Below are 18,391 nucleotides of genomic sequence, written 5' to 3' on the forward strand. Positions count from 1 at the left end.
CCCCACCCTGGCCATCTTCCTCCTGCACCTGCTTGATGGTCTGGCTGTAGGAAGAGGAGTGTTAGGCCATCATATGTGCAGACCCCTCCGAAAACTCTTGACAGGTCTTATCTGGAAAGGTGGCGATCTGCCCATCCTGCGATGAGGAGAGTGAGCCTGACCTGGGACTCAGACCCCAACCCATCTCTCTGTAGGATACTGCAGCCTCGACAAGGGTGCCCAGACTGTGCCCAGGTCAGGGGGTGCGACCTCTGTGCATGTGTCCATGTGTGGGCGCACTCATACCTGCGTATGGGGCGGGCAGGGGCGCAAGAGGGCGTGGGGGGCTGGTCAGTGTTTGTGGAGCAGGACTGTCCTGCCCCAGGGCTCCCAGGGTCTGTCGCTGGAGGCTGGAGGGTTAACAGACTTGGCGGGGATCAGGTGGGTGCTGGGCAAGACTGTGACCCCATGGGTGCTGGGGATGGGGATAGAGCCCCTATATGTGGTAGGTGTGTGGGGCTGCACCCCAGTTGATGCTGGGGGACGGCAGTGGGGTTAGGTTCAGGTTGAGGCTGGGGGGCAGGGAGCTGTTGCCCTGCATTGTTTATGGAGAGAGCCGAGGCTGCACGGGAAGAAGCAGCAGTTGGGGGTGGGGGTGCGGGTTCCCTGACACCGAATTCATTATTGGGAGATTCCTCTTCACAATCCCTCGACACCTCCCACGGGAACCACGGGCCAGAAATGTCTGACAGCCTCTGGCAGGCCGGCTCCCGTGCCGCCGCGGGTGCCCGGGTCTCTCGGCGCCCGGGTCCCCGCCCGCCCACTGCCTCCGAGTCCCTCCCCCTTGGGTCCCGCAGCCTCTGGAAGCCTCTCTCAGGCTCAGCCTCGCGCCGCCGCCGTGCCCGGGCTCCGTGTCCAGCACCCACCCCGGCGGCTGCCGTCCCCGGCCCCTGGCGGTCGCCCCGGGCCGCCTGCTGTCGGCAAAGGCCCGCCGGGCCGGCGCGGCCCGCACGTGGGGAGGGGGCGTCTCGGGAGCACGGGGCCCGGTGTAGGGGCGGAGCCAAGGAGCCGGGCGCGCGGCCGGCGCGGGCGGACGGAGGTCAGCGGCCGCAGGAGGGGGACCCAGGCGTCCGGGAGGCGGCGCCAGGTGCCGCGCCCCCGCCCTGGGCCGCCCCCCGCCCGTGACGCGCTCCCCGCCCCTCGGCGCCGGGAGCCCGAGTCCGAGCCCGAGCCCGAGCCCGAGCCCGAGCCCGAGCCCGAGCCCGAGCCCGAGGACGGCGCGGGGAGCGGGCGGCGGCGGAGGCGGCGGGGGAGGCAGGAGGATGCGGCCGGGGCCGCGGGGCCGCCGCCGCCGCCTCTGAGCCGCGCCGAGCGCACGGAGCGCAGCCGCGTCGCTGCGGCCCGGCCGCGCCATGGGGAAGGAGCAAGAGCTGGTGCAGGCGGTGAAGGCGGAGGACGTGGGGACCGCGCAGAGGCTGCTGCAGAGGCCGCGGCCCGGGAAGGCCAGTGAGTGCGGGGGGCGCGGGCGGGCGGGGGCCCCGCGGGCGCCGACCCCCCCCCCCGACATCCCTCCCGGCGCGGGGCGGCGAGGGGGGATGCTGTCGGGTCCCTGGGGGCGGGGCGGGGCCAGCAGCGCCCAGACCCTCGGTCTCCTCCCCGCCCCCGGCGCCGGAGGAGGGGCGGCTCCGAGAGCCCGGAGCCCCCCAGCCAGCGCCCCCAGAACGGCACCTGGCCGCGGGTGTCCCCCTCCCTTCCCGGGCTACGGGCTGACAGCTGGAGGGCTCTGTTGGACTGTCAAAGGGCGAGGCGGATGCCGACCCCCCTTCCCCACCGTGGAGAGAGGGAGGGGGGCCTGGCGGTGAGGGGCGACCACAGGGCTGCCGGTCCCTGTCAGACCCCCTCCACGCCCCATGTTTAATAACACGCTTTGCAGGGAATGGGGGGCAGGACCATGCTGGGGGTGTGGCTGCCCAGGCATGGCCGGCTGGGGGCCATTTACTCATAGGGGAGCAGAGGCCCAAGGTCGCCCAGCCCAGGGCAGGCTGGGCTCCAGGCAGGTGTAGACCCTGCCACAGACTCTGGTCCTCTCTGGCTTCCCTGCCTGGAAAGGGGCTGGGGAGGAGGGGGGAGGGGGCTCCCACTAGCCATCCTGAGCTTGCGCTGTGAGGGCCCCTGGGAAGGGTTGGGAGCTTGGAGTCCTGATCCCAGCACTCATCCCAGCTCAGCCCAGAGCCTCCCCCGGGGCCCCTGGAGATGGATGGATGGGTGTGTGGACCAGCTGCGTGTGCGGCTGCGCACGTATGGCCGTGTCAGTGTGTTGGGGCACCTGTGTGGGCACAGACAGGGCTCCACAGGATGGCATGTGGGGTCGGGGTGCCCCATGCCCCACCCCACCCCCAGAGACTCTAGGTAACCCAGGGAGGCCCCTCCCCTTTCTCCAGGAAGCGTGCTGAGAACCGAGCTGGCCTTGGGGCTGGTGGCCCCGGGCAGGTCCTTGAGCAGCAGGAGGACTCCTCCCGCTGCAGCCCCGTCTGCTCCGTGCGGTTCCAGAACCTTTTGGGGTCCCAGATACAGGCTGGCTCTGCCTTCCACACTGGGGCCCAGGACTGGTCTGCCAGTTGGAGCTGGCATCAGGGCCTCAGGGCTCAAAAAGGGAGGGCTTCCAGGCAGAGGTACCTTAGCTGAGCCTTGAAAGCAGGTGGAGGGATTGAGAGGTGGAAGGCTAGGTAACGGTTTCCACCTAGTGGCCATAGGACCTTGGGTACCGCTGACTCCAGCTCTCCAGGCCTCAGTTTCCTCACCTGTAGGATGGGGACACTTGGGGTCCCTGCCTCATAGCATTGCTGGAAGAACACGGGAAAACACACAGGAAGTCCAGGCCTTTCTTAAGTCCTCAGGAAGTGCTGACTTGGACTGTTTCCTGAGGCAGCCCGGGATGGGTTTCCAGGGAAGTGGGGCATCCGGTTCGGTCATCCTGGGGTGGTGTAGGGACTTGTCCCTTTACCCGGGTGTCCACCTGAAACTTGGCATTTGTCCCTGCCTGGTCTGCTTTCTGGGAGAGACACCTGCCCTGGCCCCCGTATCTGGGCCCTCTGACTCACAGGGGCGGGCATAATAAGTCAGACAGAGAAATCCCTCCATGAATTAGCTCAGTTGTCATGGCAACACTGGCCTGCTTTGGAGTAAGATGTATTTTGATTCAGCAAAGTGCAGCTGGAGTTTGGGCCATGGGGTGGGGGGCACCCAGTGGTGCTCTCTCAGGCACCCCCCCACCAGCCAGACTCCGGACGGCTTCCCATGACTCATGTTTCCATGACCTCCACCCCCTACTCGCACCCTCCCGCCACACCACCCCCTGAGTGTTGCTCTGGGGTCCGTCAGCCCTGCCATCCCGCCTCGAAGGGGTCCTCCCCTGTCATGTGTGCTCGGGCACTGGGACCCTTGGCCGCTGTCCTTGAGAGACACTGCTCTGGAGGGAGCTTCCCAGGGTGGGCCTGGCCTCCTGCTGAGCAGGGACGTCTGCCCTTTTTTCTGGCCCCACGTCCCCTACCCCGAATTCACAGCAACCTATAGACCAGCGCGCCTGCGTCCTCTCACCTTGGCCCACTAATGCTTCCCTTGCAGCGTCAGGCCCAGAGCTCCGGGCCTGCCCTAGGGAGGCTGAGGGAGTGCTCTGCCATGTGCTGCCAACGGAGGCCAGGACCACATACCTACAAGAGACAGACGTGGCTCTGTGGGCCGACGGACCAGGGGCTTCTGTGGTTGGAGGAGCCTCTGGGCAGGGCGTAGAGGGAGACCACAAGGGCAGGGTGGGAGAGGGGCTGAGGTCAGCTCCCCCAGGGCCTCTGCAGCCTGGAGTTTGGGGCTGACCTCAGAGGCAGGATGGTCCCAGGAAAGCGGTTAGAGGACTGAGTGACAGGAGCTGGGAGAGCCCACCATGTGGGGTGGGGTGGAGATGAAGTCTATGCTCATTACCCACGTGGTAGCTGCAGGACCTAGTGCCCTTGTGGAAGAGAAAGGGGCTCCTGGGAGGGGTTTCTGGGGACTTCATCTTGGTTCCCACTTGTCGTCGCATCGATACCCCCTTCCCCACTCCCTGCTCAGACCCCTCTGGCCATGCCTGCTCCAGCTTCATTCAGAGTACCTGTCTCCCTGGGAACCCAGGGTCCCCCCTGCGAATTGGGGGGACTCCAAGATCTCAGGCTCCCCTCCACTTTCTTCTCTGAGGAGACCTGCAGCAGGGAGTGGGTGAGATGACCTCATGAGACCCCCACCTTGTGTAGCGAGTAGTCTTCTGGATGGAGACTCCATCTCCCCACTGGTGTCTGTGCGTGGTCCTGGGTCTTGACCTCTAGCCTTTCTAAAATGTTAGTGCCAGCAGCCGTGGCCATGCTAGGGGTGGGGGAACTAACAAGAAGTGGCAGCAAACATCAGAGCTGGGCAGAGTTATTCTGGGGGGGGGACCAGCCTGAGCAAGGCCCTGGTAGGGGAGGGGGCGCTCCAGGACAGCAATGTAGGGAGTCGGGGATATCAGTTCAGGACCGTTTGCCCCACATCTTGTAGGTGCACAGTTCTGTTTCAGCCACCAAAGATACAACAGCGAGCAAAATAGATTTTTAAAAACCCTCATCCTTTTGGAGCCTGTACTTTAGTGATAGAGATGGACAACAGCCAAGATAAATGGTAGTGACAAGAGCAGGAGAGAGAAATGCAGCAGACACAGGACAGGATGGGGTTGCCGTTCTATATGGGGAGCCCAGAGGGACTCCTCGGAGCAGGTGATATGGATGAAGTCCTGAAGGACATGAGGGAGGGAGCCATGGGGATAACTGGGGGAAGAACAGCATCCCACACATATACACAGCATGTGCAAAGGCCCTGTGGCAGGGGCGGCTGGTGTGTGGGAGCATCATCAAGGAGGCTTATGTGGCTGGAATACAGGTGATGAGAGAGTCAAAGTGATGCAGGAGGGCTCTGTCTTATAGGGCCATTGTCCAGGGCTGGCCCTCAGCCCCCACGACATGGGAGCTGTTGGGGGGGTCTTCAGAAGAGGGAGGGGTGGCTCTGGGATCTGACTCATATTCTCACAGGGTCCCCCTGACCTCAGAGGTATGGAGGACAGACCAAGGGGCAGGGCAGAAGCAAGGATGCTGGTAGGGAAGTGATGGCAGTGATCCTTCAGGAGAGGCTGGCCTGGTCAGGGTGGGGACACCCTGGGAAGGTGGGAAGTGGTAGGATTCCGAGTATGCCTTGAGATGGTCTTGAACGAAGAACCAATAGGATTTGCCGATGGAGATGCTTTAAGCTACTTTCAGGGCTGACTCCGAGGTTTTGGCCTGGATCACTGAGGGAAGGGTGGCATTGCTGCCCCCTCAGATGGACTTCAGGGCCAGCAAAGTGAGGAGAGGGAAGGGGTGGGATGTGGAGAAGCGTCTGCCCTGCCCTGTGCGTGAGGAGCCCCTCACAGAGGGGTGGGGTGGGAGTCCCACAGAGCTAATATTGGTAGCCGCGGCTTACTGACGGACTCCGTGCCAGACCCTTCATGCTCTAATGGTGGACACGCCCTTAGGCCTATGAGGCTGGCCCCTTTAGCCCCCTTTGAGCTCAAGACCAAGGCCATAGGGCTAGTAAGGGCCCAGTGTGAGTTTGAACTCAGGTCCATCTGCCTTCGTGGGCTTTGTGGGCCATCGGGGCTGAGGGTGGAGCTGCTCAGGATGCTGTGGGTCACCCAGCAGGTCCTGGATTAGCCCCTCTGTGACTCCCTTGGGTTCCTGCTCTCAGGGACCCCCACCCCCACCCCGTCCTAGGCCTGGACAAAGGGGCTTCTGTCCTGCCAGCCCCTCCCTCACAGAGTGACTGACCCACAAATGGGTTATGTAACCATGGCCCAGACAGGCAGGGGCTTGGCCTGAGTCCGGCTGGCCCCGAGCCCACAGGGAGGGCGTCGGGGGGCTCTCCTCCTCCAGCAGTCAGCTGGGGGAGGCCAAGACCGGGGAGGCCCAGGAGGAAAAGGGCCGCAAAGGGAGGGCTTGGGCCCTTCGGGCTTCGGGCAGACTGATCCCAGGACTCAGATGGGTCCCCAGAGATGTGGTGGCCATTCCAGTGTGGTCACGCAGGGCCACCAGCCCACCCGCCTGCCTCCCCTTCCTGCCCCACCAGGCGGGACTCAGCCACATGGGCAAGCCCAGGCGCTCAGACTGGGGGGAGGCTGCACCCTGAATATGCAGATCTTCCCCCAGAGATACCCCAATTTCCGGGTGTTCCAGCCTTCCCAGGCCACCCCCGGCCCCATCTGGGTCCTTCTGAGAAACAGATTGTGCCGGCTCTCTCCCGCCACCAGCAGGTGCTTCGCCAGCGTCCCCGAGGAGGGGGTGCGTGTGCACATGAGTGTGTGTGTCTGTGTGGGTGCACGGCTCTGGCTTCCATCCTCATGTAGGGACAGGCCCAGAGCCCTTGGCTCTCTGAACTTGCCAACCCCTTCGTTCGGTGGAAAGCCGGGGTCCAAAAGCTGAGCTCAGGGGATGGAGCTGAACGAACCAAGTGTTTCTTGATTAAAGACTGAAGACAGCTTTGGCTCTGGGGTCCGGTGCCCACAGGGGCTGGCCGGAGCCCCCCTCACTGTCTCTCTCCCACCCCCACTAGAGCTCCTGGGCTCCACCAAGAAGATCAATGTCAACTTTCAGGACCCTGACGGGTGAGTTCTCAGATAGGGAATACCAAGCTAGCATGGGGTGTGGGGGGGGGGGCTGTGGAAGGCTGGGTTGCTGGGCTCCTTACCCATGCGTGCCCATCCCTGCCCCAGGTTCTCTGCCCTGCACCACGCAGCCCTGAATGGCAACACAGAGCTGATCACCCTGCTGCTGGAGGCCCAGGCTGCTGTGGACATCAAGGACAACAAAGGCAAGGCCGGCCAGGGACCTCAGAGCAGGGGCAGGGGGTCGAGGGCCAGGGCAGAGTCCCTAGAGATGGAGAGGCTCCCGAGGCAGAGGCTCCAGACCAGAGTCTCCCTGTGGGTCGAGGGGGCTTGTCCTGGGCTCAGTGCCCTGTAGGCCGGGCATGGGTGCAGGGTCAAGGGCCAGCTCCCAACAGCCCCCACCCCACCCCTGCCTGTGCCCAGGCATGCGGCCACTGCACTACGCAGCCTGGCAGGGGCGGAAGGAGCCCATGAAGCTGGTGCTGAAGGCGGGCTCAGCGGTGAACATCCCATCGGACGAGGGCCATATCCCTCTGCACCTGGCGGCCCAGCACGGCCACTACGACGTGGTAAGGGACACCCCCGGGGGGTGGGGTGCCAGGGCGGCATGAGCCCCACAGCCACCGGGGGGTGCTGAACACGTGCCGTGGCCCCGTAGTCAGAGATGCTGCTGCAGCACCAGTCCAACCCGTGCATGGTGGACAACTCGGGGAAGACGCCTCTGGACCTGGCCTGTGAGTTCGGCCGCGTTGGGGTAAGTCTCTCCAGAGTGCCACATGGGGCTCTGTTGGCCCCGGCTGCCCCCCAGGAGCGGTGGCAATGGGGAGACGCCCCCGTGACCCCCTGCCCCGCCCCTGGGCCCCCCTCTCTCAAGGTGGTCCAGTTGCTCCTGAGTAGCAACATGTGTGCGGCCTTGCTGGAGCCCCGGCCGGGGGACGCCACGGACCCCAACGGCACCAGCCCCCTGCACCTGGCAGCCAAAAACGGCCACATTGACATCATCAGGTATGGCCGTGTGCGGGGCCGGTGGGTGGCAGGTGGACCCGGCTGCAGACTTCATGCTCCCGCAGTGATGTCCTAAGCCATGGGATGTGGTCAGGCTGCCTGGCCCCACCCAGAAAAGGGTGCCCTGGAGGGGGCTGGGGAATGGACCATGGCTACAGCCCCAGGCCCGGGCTCTGTTGGGGTCCCACCACATGCTGGGCAATCTTGTGGAGACACTTACCATTTCTCCCATCCAAGTACTAACCAGGCCCGACCCTGCTTAGCTTCCGAGATCAGACGAGATCGGGCGCGTTCAGGGTGGTATGGCCGTAGACGACACTTACCATTTCTGAGACTCAGTTTTCCCCTCTGTAAAGTGGGCATCCCAGCTGTGGCTGTGCTAGGATGACCCGACAGCAGTTCCTGTCAGTGTGGGGGCCCCCCGGAGGGAGGGGCCAGCACTTCCACAAATGCTCAGTCACTGTCACACACCGTGTCATTGGGCAGGACGGTCCTGGGCATGGGGGGCCCGGCAGGCACGGTGGGATGGAAGGGGCTGCCTGCTTCCGCCCGCCCGCCCTCCTTCCTTCCAGACTCCTCCTCCAAGCTGGCATCGACATTAACCGCCAGACCAAGGCCGGTACGGCCCTGCATGAGGCCGCACTCTGTGGGAAGACAGAAGTGGTTCGGCTTCTGCTGGATGTGAGTCAGGGGGCCGAGGGGGCGGGGGCTGGTGGGAGCATGGGGTCTCCTGACGGGCCACCCCCTCTGGCACATACAGAATGGGATTAATGCCCATGTGAGGAACACCTACAGCCAGACGGCCCTGGACATCGTGCACCAGTTCACCACGTCCCAGGCCAGCAAGGAGATCAAGCAGCTGCTACGAGGTGGGCCTGGGGCCAGGGCTGGGTGCTGAAGTGGGGGCCCTGGCCAGGCCAGCTCCCAGGACTTGGGGCTCTGCTTCCTGTGTCCCCAGAGGCCTCAGCAGCCCTGCAGGTCCGGGCAACCAAGGATTATTGCAATAATTACGACCTGACCAGTCTCAATGTGAAAGCTGGGGACATCATCACGGTAAGGCCAGCCTGGGGCTGCAGGAGGGAGGACAGGCAGGACCCCGTGTGCTCACCCCACACCCGTGGTCTGGGGTCCTGGAAGGGAGACCCAGGTTACCCACCCACTGGAGCTGGACCTGGAGGAGTATCTCCCTGAGCATGCTCTCTCACCTCATCTGGCCAGGTCCTCGAGCAGCATCCGGATGGCCGGTGGAAGGGCTGTATCCATGACAACCGGACAGGCAATGACCGGGTGGGCTACTTTCCGTCGTCCCTGGGCGAGGCCATTGTGAAACGAGCAGGCAAGTCCCACCCAGGCCTGGGCTTGGGGACCAGAAGGAAGCAAGGCCACTGCTGGTTGGGGGGCCTCGAGTGGGATCCTGCCAGCTGTCTTGTTGGCGTCCCCACACCAAGGCCCTCGTTTCTTTACTAGGCGGTGCCCACCAGCCGCTAGGAGTAGACAGGGATCCAGGTGGGTGGCACTCTTGCTCTCAAGCTCACACCGAAGGAGGGAGGGGAGCAGGGGGCAGTGTAGTAAATGCGCCAGCAAACGTGCCCACTAATGGCATAAGCGGTGTGGGTGGAGGCTCGCTTTTTATTTATTTTTATTAGTTTCGGGTAACATTCGGTGATTCACCTATTGCATGGAGACCTGCTTTTAAGACAGGGTGCTCAGAGAAGACACTACAAAGTGGGAGGGGCTAGCTCCGGGCAGAGCACCCAGACGGCAGGAATGATATATGCAAAGGCACTGGGGCAGAAGAAAACATGGTGTCAGGGCCCCAAAGGAGGCCAGTATAGCATGGCCAGCTGGAGTGAGGAAGGGGGATTCAGGGCAAGGCCACAGGGCGTGGATTGCTTTCAGGCAGGGGTTCTGCGAGATGGTTTACCTCCTAGAGGGGATGTGTGTGGACATCGACAGGTGAGTTGAGGGGACAGAGGGGGGCTGGTGAGGAGTCATGGCCAGCCCACCCAGGGTCATCTAGGCTTTTGGGGACTTCTTGCCTCTCCCTGCTCTCCTGGCGAAGAGGGGGTACACCCTCTCTGCTCCCCACCTCCCACCCAGGGCCACAGGGCGACCGGCTTGACAGCCTGGCCTAGGCCCTCTTGCCAGGGTGTCCTGCTCTCAAACATCTAGGGTGGGGAGGGAACTTCTGAGGCTCTCTCAGCTCCTTGGAGGCAGCGGGGGCCAGAGGAGGCTGCAGTACTGACCTGAGGGGCTTCTGCTCTGCCCAGGCTCTGGGGCCAGGCCGGGGGCACCCCTCGCCATGTCCGGTCCGCAGGCATGGCTGGTTCAAGATACAGGGAGGCTGTGCTTGGCCTACAGGTCCTCGAGCCGGCGCTGAACCAAGCCCATCGCAGGCGGGCAGTTCGTCAGGGCCCTCTGCACCCCCTGAAGAGATCTGGGTGCTGCGGAAGCCTTTTGCAGGTAAGTGGGGGAGCTCTGGAGGTCAGGGCGGAGGCGTCTCCTGGGGTAGGGCCTGGCCAGTACCTGCTGACAGGGTCCCTCATGTCCACAGGCGGGGACCGCAGTGGCAGCTTGAGCAGCGTGGCCGGAGCCAGAGGCGGTGGGGGCCACACCCTGCATGCAGGCTCTGAAGGGGTCAAGGTAGGTGGTCTGGGGGGAGGGTTGGGGCGGCCGGGGCACCGAGCAGTGCCGGCCAGCCTGCCTATCTGGGTTGTAGCTCCTGGCAACAGTGCTCTCCCAGAAGTCCGTCTCCGAGTCCAGCCCCGGGGACAGCCCCGTCAAGCCTCCAGAAGGCTCCGCAGGTAAGAGCAAGGAGGCAACACCACCCGCCTGGCCAGGAGGCGGCCCCCCTGAGCAGCCCCTGCCCCACCACACCTTCTCCTCTCCAGGTGCCACCCGGGCCCCACCTCCAGCGGCCCACGCCGGGCAGGTGTTCGGCGAGCAGCCCCCCAGGAAGCTGGAGCCGGCATCGGAGGGCAAGGTACAGGGCCCAGGCTGGCCGCGGGGAGGGGCTCCCGGGCAGCCTGCTTGGTCAGGCCACTGTGTGGCTGGGGGCCCTTGACAGGCCAGGCCCGTACTTCTGTCCGTCTGTCAGTCTGTGTGTGTAGGTGTTGTCTCTTGCGTGGGTCGTGTGTGTGAGCTGGTGTGTCCGGGAAGTGTGACGTGGGTGTGAGGTGAGCAAGGGCTGTGCCTGCGTGTGGGTGGTGACAGCGAGCCGGGCACGTGCGCCTGTGTGTGTATGTGTGTGTGTGTGCGCGCACGCGCGTGGGTGCGTGTGCCTGAGGCATGGGTGTGAGGCAAGACCAGGTGTGTGTAGGGCTGAGAAGGGCCCCTGTGCTGGGAAGGTGCGAGCGGCTGGCTGCGTCCTCCTGCACCTCTGGACAGAGACCACCTGCTCAGGAGTGGAGGGGCTCCTCCGAGCCGCACCGTCTGCGGCTGCATTCCCGAGCCCCACCTCCCGCCCCCAGCCCCTCTAGTGGGGGCACCGCAGGGTGTCCCTGGTGCAGGGACAGGGAGGCGGGGAGGGGACGGGCAGGCAAGCCTGCGGCTCGGACGGCAGCCGGACCCTTCTGCTGGAGATCATGGGAGGAGGCGGGATGGCCGACAGAGCTGGTGGCGGCGGCATCCGGGAGCACAGCGAGAGGAGGAACTCCGGGGTCAAGCTGTCCCCAGGGCCCGGCTACAAAGGGGAGCAGCGGACAGCAGACTGAACGGCCAGTGGCCGAGCGGAGGAGGACCTGGCCCGGTGGCCGGGGTGCACGGCTGGCGGGCGAGCCTGCAGCGGCTGCCTTGTGTCTTCCAGAGCGCCGAGGCCGTGAGCCAGTGGCTCTCCACGTTCCAGCTGCAGCTCTACGCCCCCAACTTCGTCGGCGCTGGCTATGACCTGCCCACCATCAGCCGCATGACTCCGGAGGTGAGGCGCCCAGAGGCTGGCAACAGGGCTGTGACTGAGCTCAGGCCCTGGCCTCCCGCTCATGGGCCTCTCCTCTACCTAGGACCTCACGGCCATTGGGGTCACCAAGCCAGGTCATCGGAAGAAGATCACCGCGGAGATCAGCGGCCTGAGCATCCCTGACTGGTTGCCTGAGCACAAACCCGTAAGGCTTCCTGCACCCCAGTGGCTGTGCCCGGGGCGCTCAGACAGACAGACAGACTGACTGCTTCCCTGGCTACAGCTCTCATCCACCCTCTGTCCGTCATGGGCACTGGAGTCAGCCTTCCCGGGGCAGGAGCAGGGATGGCAGCCTCCAGGCCAGGAAACCTTGTCAGGGCAAGGGGACCCTGAAGCCAGGCAGGTGTCCCTCGGCAGTGCCTGGGCCCCTTCCACCTTAGGCAGCCACACAGCCACACCACGTGGCAGTTGGCAGCGCTGCCCACCGCGTGCGCACCCAGACCCCATAGAGGACCCCATGTGGACAGGAAGGGCTGGATGCATCCAGGCCGTGCATGGGGGCATGTGTGTCTGCTTCGTGTACACAGACAGCACACGTGCACCAAACGTAGTCGAGGCGCCTGTTGACGCGTGCACGCCCACCCCCACACTTAGAGCGGCATGTGCCGGCTGTGTGGACAGCGGACACCCACACAGACTGTGGGCTGTGCCAGCCCCAGCACTCACCTGTGTGTTGCGACAGGGTCTGGGGCTGGGGAAGCCGGGCCTGAGGCCGGTTGCATCTATGCTGCCTGGGAGCCCCGCGCTGAGTTCTAGGAGAGAGCCCCCTGCCCCCCGAAGGGCCTGGGGCTGTGGGCTGATGACAAGTGTGTTCCTGCTCTCCTGGCCTGCCTCAGCCCACTCAGTCAGCGGCTCGGGGGTGCTCCCAATGAGCACCTCCCTGTCCCATGGGCCTCATACTGCTCTGTGCACCTGGGGGGAACCAAGTGTGCCGTGTGCTGGTGGGTGAGAGGTGTCCAGCCGCAAGAGTGGACAGGTGGCTCTGGGTGAAGAGCATCGTGGGTGTTTCCGTGCGTGTGTGCTGTGGCTATGTGACCAGTGCCCAGCATGGGTGTGGAAATGGGCGTGAGCGTGACATGGAGGGTGTCGGTGCCCGTGTATGGCTGGGATGCAGGCTGCAAGTGTGTGTGTGTGTGTGTGTGTGTGTGTGTGTGTGTGTGTGTGTTCTGGCCGATGGTGCCGTATGTCTGTGTCCGTGATGTTGCAAGTCGTGTCCCCTGGGTGCTATCCCTGTGGCTGCCTTGGCAGGTGAGAGAGCATGTGTTTCCCCTCCCCCCAATGGTGTCCTGAGGATAGGGTCATCCCTGTGTGTGTGTGTGTTTGCGTGTGTCCGCACAGGCACGTGAGCTGGCCTTGGGCTCCTACTGAGGTCGCGCTATCTCCAAAGCTGACACATCTGGCCTGTCCATTTTGTCCTTCTGTCTGTCTGTGCCAGGCTGGCCCGGTGCCCCTACCCCTGAAAGCTCGGAGCAGCGAGCAGGGTGTGGCCCACCAGCTTGGGCTGCCCTTGGTGTCCTCCTGCTCCACAGGCGAACCTGGCGGTGTGGTTGTCCATGATCGGCCTGGCCCAGTACTACAAGGTGCTGGTGGACAACGGCTACGAGAACATTGACTTCATCACTGACATCACCTGGGAGGACTTGCAGGAGATTGGCATCACCAAGCTGGGTGAGGCGCGGGCCCCTCCCTCCATCTCCCAGTCCCTGCCCCCGTCCTGGGCCTGACTGGCCCTGTGCCCCACTCAGGACACCAGAAGAAGCTGATGCTGGCGGTGAGGAAACTGGCGGAACTACAGAAGGCAGAGTACGCCAAGTACGAGGGGGGACCCCTGCGCCGGAAGGCCCCGCAGTCGCTTGAAGTCATGGCCATTGAGTCGCCAACCCCAGCGGAGCCAGCCCCTGCTGAGTGCCAGTCTCCTAAGATGACCACCTTCCAGGACAGCGAGCTCAGTGGCGAGCTGCAGGCTGCCATGACCGGCCCGGCAGAGGGCGCTACCACCACCACTGCCGAGAAGCCCTCCAATCACCTGCCCCCCACGCCGAGGGCCTCCATGCGGCCGGAGCCCAGCCTGGGTGGACAGGCACGGCACATAAGCAGCTCTCAGGAGCTCCTGGGTGATGGGCCTCCCGGGCCTGGCAGCTCCATGTCACGGAGCCAGGAGTACCTGCTGGACGAGGGGCCGGCTCCCGGCACCCCTCCCAAGGAGAGCCGGCCCAGCCGCCACGGCCACAGCGTCAAGCGGGCCAGCGTACCCCCGGTGCCAGGCAAGCCACGGCAGGTCCTTCCGCCGGGGGCCAGCCACTTCACGCCCCCCCAGACGCCCACTAAAGCCCAGCCAGGGTCCCCTCAGGCCCTGGGGGGGCCTCACGGTCCCACCCCAGCCACAGCCAAGGTGAAGCCCACTCCACAGCTGCTGCCACCAACAGAGCGGCCTATGTCACCCCGCTCACTGCCCCAGTCGCCCACACACCGTGGCTTTGCCTACGTGCTCCCCCAGCCGGTGGAGAGCGATGCCGGGCCCACGGCTCCCGGGCCTGCCCCTGCGGCTGTGCCCCCGCCCGTGCCCATGCTGTGCCTGCCTCCAGAGGCCGATGTGGAGCCAGGGCGGCCCAAGAAGCGCGCCCACAGCCTGAACCGCTATGCAGCATCCGATAGCGAGCCAGAGCGGGACGAGCTGTTGGTGCCAGCGGCCGCGGGGCCCTATGCCACAGTCCAGCGGCGTGTGGGCCGGAGCCACTCGGTGCGAGCGCCCGCCGGCACTGACAAGAACGTCAACCGCAGCCAGTCCTTCGCTGTGCGGCCCCGGAAGAAGGGGCCCCCCCCGCCCCCCCCGAAGCGTTCCAGCTCAGCCATGGCCAGCGCCAACCTGGCCGATGAGTCGGCCCCGGATGCTGAGACAGAGGGGGCTGGGACCGAGGAGGGCCGGCTGGGGGTGCGGGCACAGCGCCGGCGGGCTAGTGATCTGGCTGGCAGCGTGGACACAGGCAGCGCCGGCAGCGTGAAGAGCATCGCAGCCATGCTAGAGCTGTCCTCCATTGGGGGTGGGGGCCGTGCAGCCCGCAGGCCCCCGGAGGGCCACCCCACACCTCGCCCTGCCAGCCCGGAGCCAGGCCGGGTTGCCACAGTGCTGGCCTCCGTGAAGCACAAGGAAGCCATCGGGCCTGACGGTGAGGTAGTGAACCGGCGTCGCACGCTCAGCGGGCCTGTGACGGGACTTCTGGCCACTGCCCGCCGGGGGCCTGGGGAGTCAGGGGGGCCCGCAGATCATGGCCACTTCGTGGAGGACGGTGCCACCCGGCAGCGGTCTCGAGGCCCAGCCAAGGGTGAGGCGAGTGCGGAGGGCCCGCCCCTGGCCCGGGTGGAGGCCAGTGCCACGCTCAAAAGGCGCATCCGAGCCAAGCAGAGCCAGCAGGAGAACGTCAAGTTCATCCTGACTGAGTCTGACACAGTCAAGCGCCGGCCCAAGGCCAAGGAGCGGGAGGCAGGTCCCGAGCCACCCCCGCCACTGTCCGTGTACCAGAACGGCACAGGCACCGTGCGCCGCAGACCCACCTCGGAGCAGGCTGGGCCCCCTGAACTGCCCCCACCACCCCCACCTGCAGAACCACCGCCCTCCGACCTGTTGCACCTTCCCCCCCTGCCCCCGCCTGACACTGATACCCGGAAGCCAGTGAAGCCGCCAGTCTCTCCCAAACCCGTGCTGGCTCAGCCGGTGCCCAAGATCCAGGGCTCACCGACGCCTGCCTCCAAGAAGGTGCCGCTGCCAGGTCCTGGTAGCCCAGGTAGGTGAAGGAGCCAGCTGGAGAAGGGCCCCTCCCCACCTCCCCACTGCATGGTCTGAGGGGTTTTCCTCTTCTTGGATTTGAGCAAGGCCAGATGGAATGGGGTGGGAAAGTGTCCTCAGACCCTCTCATCCACTCACCCACTGGACAACTCTGCTGGCCCAGAACTGGGAGGAGGGTGGATGTTCATTCCTTTGCTCAGTGAAGGAGGCACAGAAACCCGTGGATAACCGCACCTGTGGAGGGAGGTCAGGTGCACCAGGCTGGGTCACCGAGATCTCTGACCAGGCTGGAGACCGACCCCAGCACTAGAGGGAGGGAGCGGGCTTCCAAGCAGAAGGATCAGAGGTGCAGAGGCCCTGTGGTATTCAAGCAACCCGAGGTCCAGTGATTGAGGCAGGCCACACCTGATGCGGGTCCGGCGTAGGGGGCGGACGGGGAGGGGTCTGGAAACGGTGGCGCGGGCAGGTATGCATAGCGAAGCGCGCCGCCTGGCGGCTGCGGGGAACCAAGGGTCAGAGGGGCAGCGGCCGGCTTCTCCGGGGCGGGGGACCAGGAGGGGCGCTGCCGCAGGGGTCCTGGCGGGAAGCGCCGCGCGCGCGTAGCGCCGCCTCCCTCCGTCCCACTCCGGTGCGAGTCTCCTCCTCCCCGCAGAGGTGAAGCGCGCCCACGGCACGCCGCCGCCTGTGTCTCCCAAGCCGCCGCCGCCGCCCACGGCGCCCAAGCCGGCCAAGGCCACCGCGGGGCTGCAGTCGGGCAGTGCCAGCCCGTCCCCCGCGCCCTCGCCGGCTCGCCAGCCGCCCACCGCCCTCGCCAAGCCGGCCAGCACGCCGCCCTCGCTGAGCGCCAGCCCCGCCAAGCCCCCGTCCCCCGGCGCGCCCGCACTGCACGTGCCCGCCAAGCCTCCGCGCGCCGCTGCCGCCGCCGCCGCCGCCGCCGCCGCCGGGCCCCCCGCCGCGCCCGACGGCGCCTCGCCTGGAGACAGCGCCCGCCAGAAGCTGGAGGAGACGAGCGCGTGCCTGGCGGCGGCGTTACAAGCCGTAGAAGAGAAGATCCGGCAGGAGGACGCGCAGGGCGCACGGTAGGTGCGGGGCCGGGGGTGGGGCTGTCCGGCAGGGGGGTCCGAGGCTGCGGCGCACCGGCAGGAGTCGAGGGCGGGGCGACAGGGGCAGCGGGGCGGGTCCTGGGGCGGCGTGGGCGGGGACGAGTCGTGAGGGGCGGAGTCGCGGCCTGTAGAGCGGGGCAGCGGGACGCGCGGTCCAGCGGTGTGGGGCTCTGGGGAGTCGAGCCGTGAGGGGCGGGGCCCGGGGCAGCGGGGGCGGGGACGAGCCTTGATGGGCGGGGCGGCGGGGCGGGGTCGCGTCGTGCGAGGGGCGGGGCCCTGGATGGCCGGGTGGGGCTCTCCCTGTGTGAGGCGGGGACAGCGTCGAGTCGTCTGGGAGCGACCCGGGGCGGCGGCGGCGGGGAGGGCGGGGATCGAGCCGTGCGGGGCAGGGTGGAGCCGTGTCGGGGGACCAGAGGGTAGCGGGGGCCGGGCAGAGGGGCCGAGGGCGGGGCCCCGGCGGGGTGTTCCGCTCCCGCGTCGCCCGCTGACGCCGCGCCCGCCCCCAGCCCCTCGTCCGCGGAGGAGAAGAGCACCGGCAGCATACTGGACGACATCGGCAGCATGTTCGACGACCTGGCCGACCAGCTGGACGCCATGCTGGAGTGACGCGGCCGCTCACGTCGGGACCGCCCGCGCCGCCCGGGTCCCGGCCCGCACACTGACCTTTACCTCAGGGTGGGCACCTCTGGGCGCAGCGCGAGCGGTCAGGGCGGCCAGCCGACGGGGACCAGGCGGGCTGGGTCGGGCCCATGCTGCCCGTCCCTGGCACAAGCACAACGCCTGCGCCTGGGCCCGGCCGGGCCTGGCCAGGGGACCCAAGGGCTCTGGGTGAACGCTGCTGCCGGGCGGGTGCCCGTTCCTGTCTGCTGCTCCGCGTGCAATAACTGCTGGGTCACCCGCCAGCCCAGGCCAGGCTCCTCCTGCTGGAGGTGGAGGAGGGGCGGCCCGGCCCTCTGTCCTGAGCCCAGGCTGGGCCTGCCCCCGGCAGGCAGCCGCTCTGGCCCCTCCCCGATCTGTGGCAGAGCACAGGCCTATGCCCAGCACAGAACTGCCCAGTGGGGACTTCTGCCAGCCGCTCCAGCGCAGCACAAGGGGCTGGGGTTGCGCCCCTGCACCACTGTACCCCCCAGAATATAAGCTATTGAGAGTATTAATTTATTGGGAATGAGCTGAGGCAGATTCCCCCAGAGAAACTAAAAGGTATAACTTTAACAAATATATATTTAAAGAAAGAAAAATATTATTGATTCTATAGAAAACCATTTACCAACTGTAAGGCCACTGAAGTCTAGCTCAAGACAAAAGCTGTTAGAGGCCCTGGTCATCTGTCTGTCTATCCTTCCCTCCCTCTGTCCAGGACCCCTGGCCCAGTAGCACAAAACAGGAGGCTGGGGTCTGGCAGGGTCCATGCTCTGCTAGGGCCTCCCCACCCTCCCTCTCTCTCCTAACTTCTCTGCATCTGAAGAACTTGAAGGATGTGCCTTGCTCGCTGCTGGGCTGTGTCCTCCACACCGAGGAGCTGGTGGGAAGGGCTCCCTGCCCTCCAGGGGTGCTGGTGGGAGGTGTGCCTGGGCTTTGGGGGAGCTGTGTGTGCAACGTGGGCACGCCAGGCAGGTGAGAGCGGTGGGCACAGGGCGTGCATGCCAGAGTGCGTGTGGCGCGTGTGACGGTGTGCCTGACCCTCCCTCCCCAGGGCCCCCCCATCCAAAGTCCCTCCGATGCTTCTGCTCATGGTCCCAGGCTATGTCGTGTGGTCGTTCTTGCCCTCTCCTCTCTCTCCCCTCTTTCCAAAAAAGTACTGACTGGCCTCATCTATTGTGTTTGCTGATCCACGTGTGTTGGGCACCACTTTGACATTTCTTAAAAAACAA

At 65.7% G+C, this 18,391-nt stretch overlaps 1 protein-coding gene across 4 annotated transcripts; it reads left to right on the forward strand.

Moving 5' to 3' along the window:
* Nucleotides 1-1,047: 1,047 nt before the first annotated feature.
* Nucleotides 1,048-17,704, forward strand: CASKIN1 (CASK interacting protein 1). 4 transcript variants are annotated; one of them, XM_082713467.1, is made up of 21 exons: nucleotides 1,048-1,485; nucleotides 6,622-6,673; nucleotides 6,782-6,879; nucleotides 7,097-7,242; nucleotides 7,332-7,427; nucleotides 7,548-7,678; nucleotides 8,251-8,359; nucleotides 8,439-8,547; nucleotides 8,637-8,731; nucleotides 8,897-9,014; nucleotides 9,146-9,184; nucleotides 10,040-10,141; nucleotides 10,233-10,321; nucleotides 10,398-10,482; nucleotides 10,570-10,661; nucleotides 11,484-11,594; nucleotides 11,677-11,778; nucleotides 13,163-13,301; nucleotides 13,379-15,415; nucleotides 16,070-16,496; nucleotides 17,027-17,704. In XM_082713467.1, the coding sequence occupies exons 1-21, from the start codon at nucleotides 1,392-1,394 to the stop codon at nucleotides 17,124-17,126; spliced, it is 4,371 nt and encodes a 1,456-aa protein (XP_082569593.1). In that variant the 5' UTR covers nucleotides 1,048-1,391; the 3' UTR covers nucleotides 17,127-17,704. The 4 variants fall into 4 exon arrangements, with proteins under 4 accessions (XP_082569593.1, XP_082569595.1, XP_082569594.1 ...); XM_082713468.1 differs by lacking the exon at nucleotides 9,146-9,184 and having other exon boundaries at nucleotides 1,049-1,485; XM_082713469.1 differs by lacking the exons at nucleotides 11,484-11,594; nucleotides 11,677-11,778.
* Nucleotides 17,705-18,391: the final 687 nt, after the last annotated feature.

Source organism: Mustela nivalis (genome assembly GCF_964662115.1).
Source record: "Mustela nivalis genome assembly, chromosome: 19".
NCBI classification, from domain to species: domain Eukaryota; kingdom Metazoa; phylum Chordata; class Mammalia; order Carnivora; family Mustelidae; genus Mustela; species Mustela nivalis.

Coding starts and splice junctions, on each gene's coding strand:
- CASKIN1 (XM_082713467.1), top strand. CDS start 1,392: ATGGGGAAGGAGCAAGAGCTGGTGCAGGCGGTGAAGGCGGAGGACGTG. Junction 6,880..7,096: donor GGACATCAAGGACAACAAAG/GCAAGGCCGGCC, acceptor GCCTGTGCCCAG/GCATGCGGCCACTGCACTAC. Junction 8,732..8,896: donor AAGCTGGGGACATCATCACG/GTAAGGCCAGCC, acceptor TCATCTGGCCAG/GTCCTCGAGCAGCATCCGGA.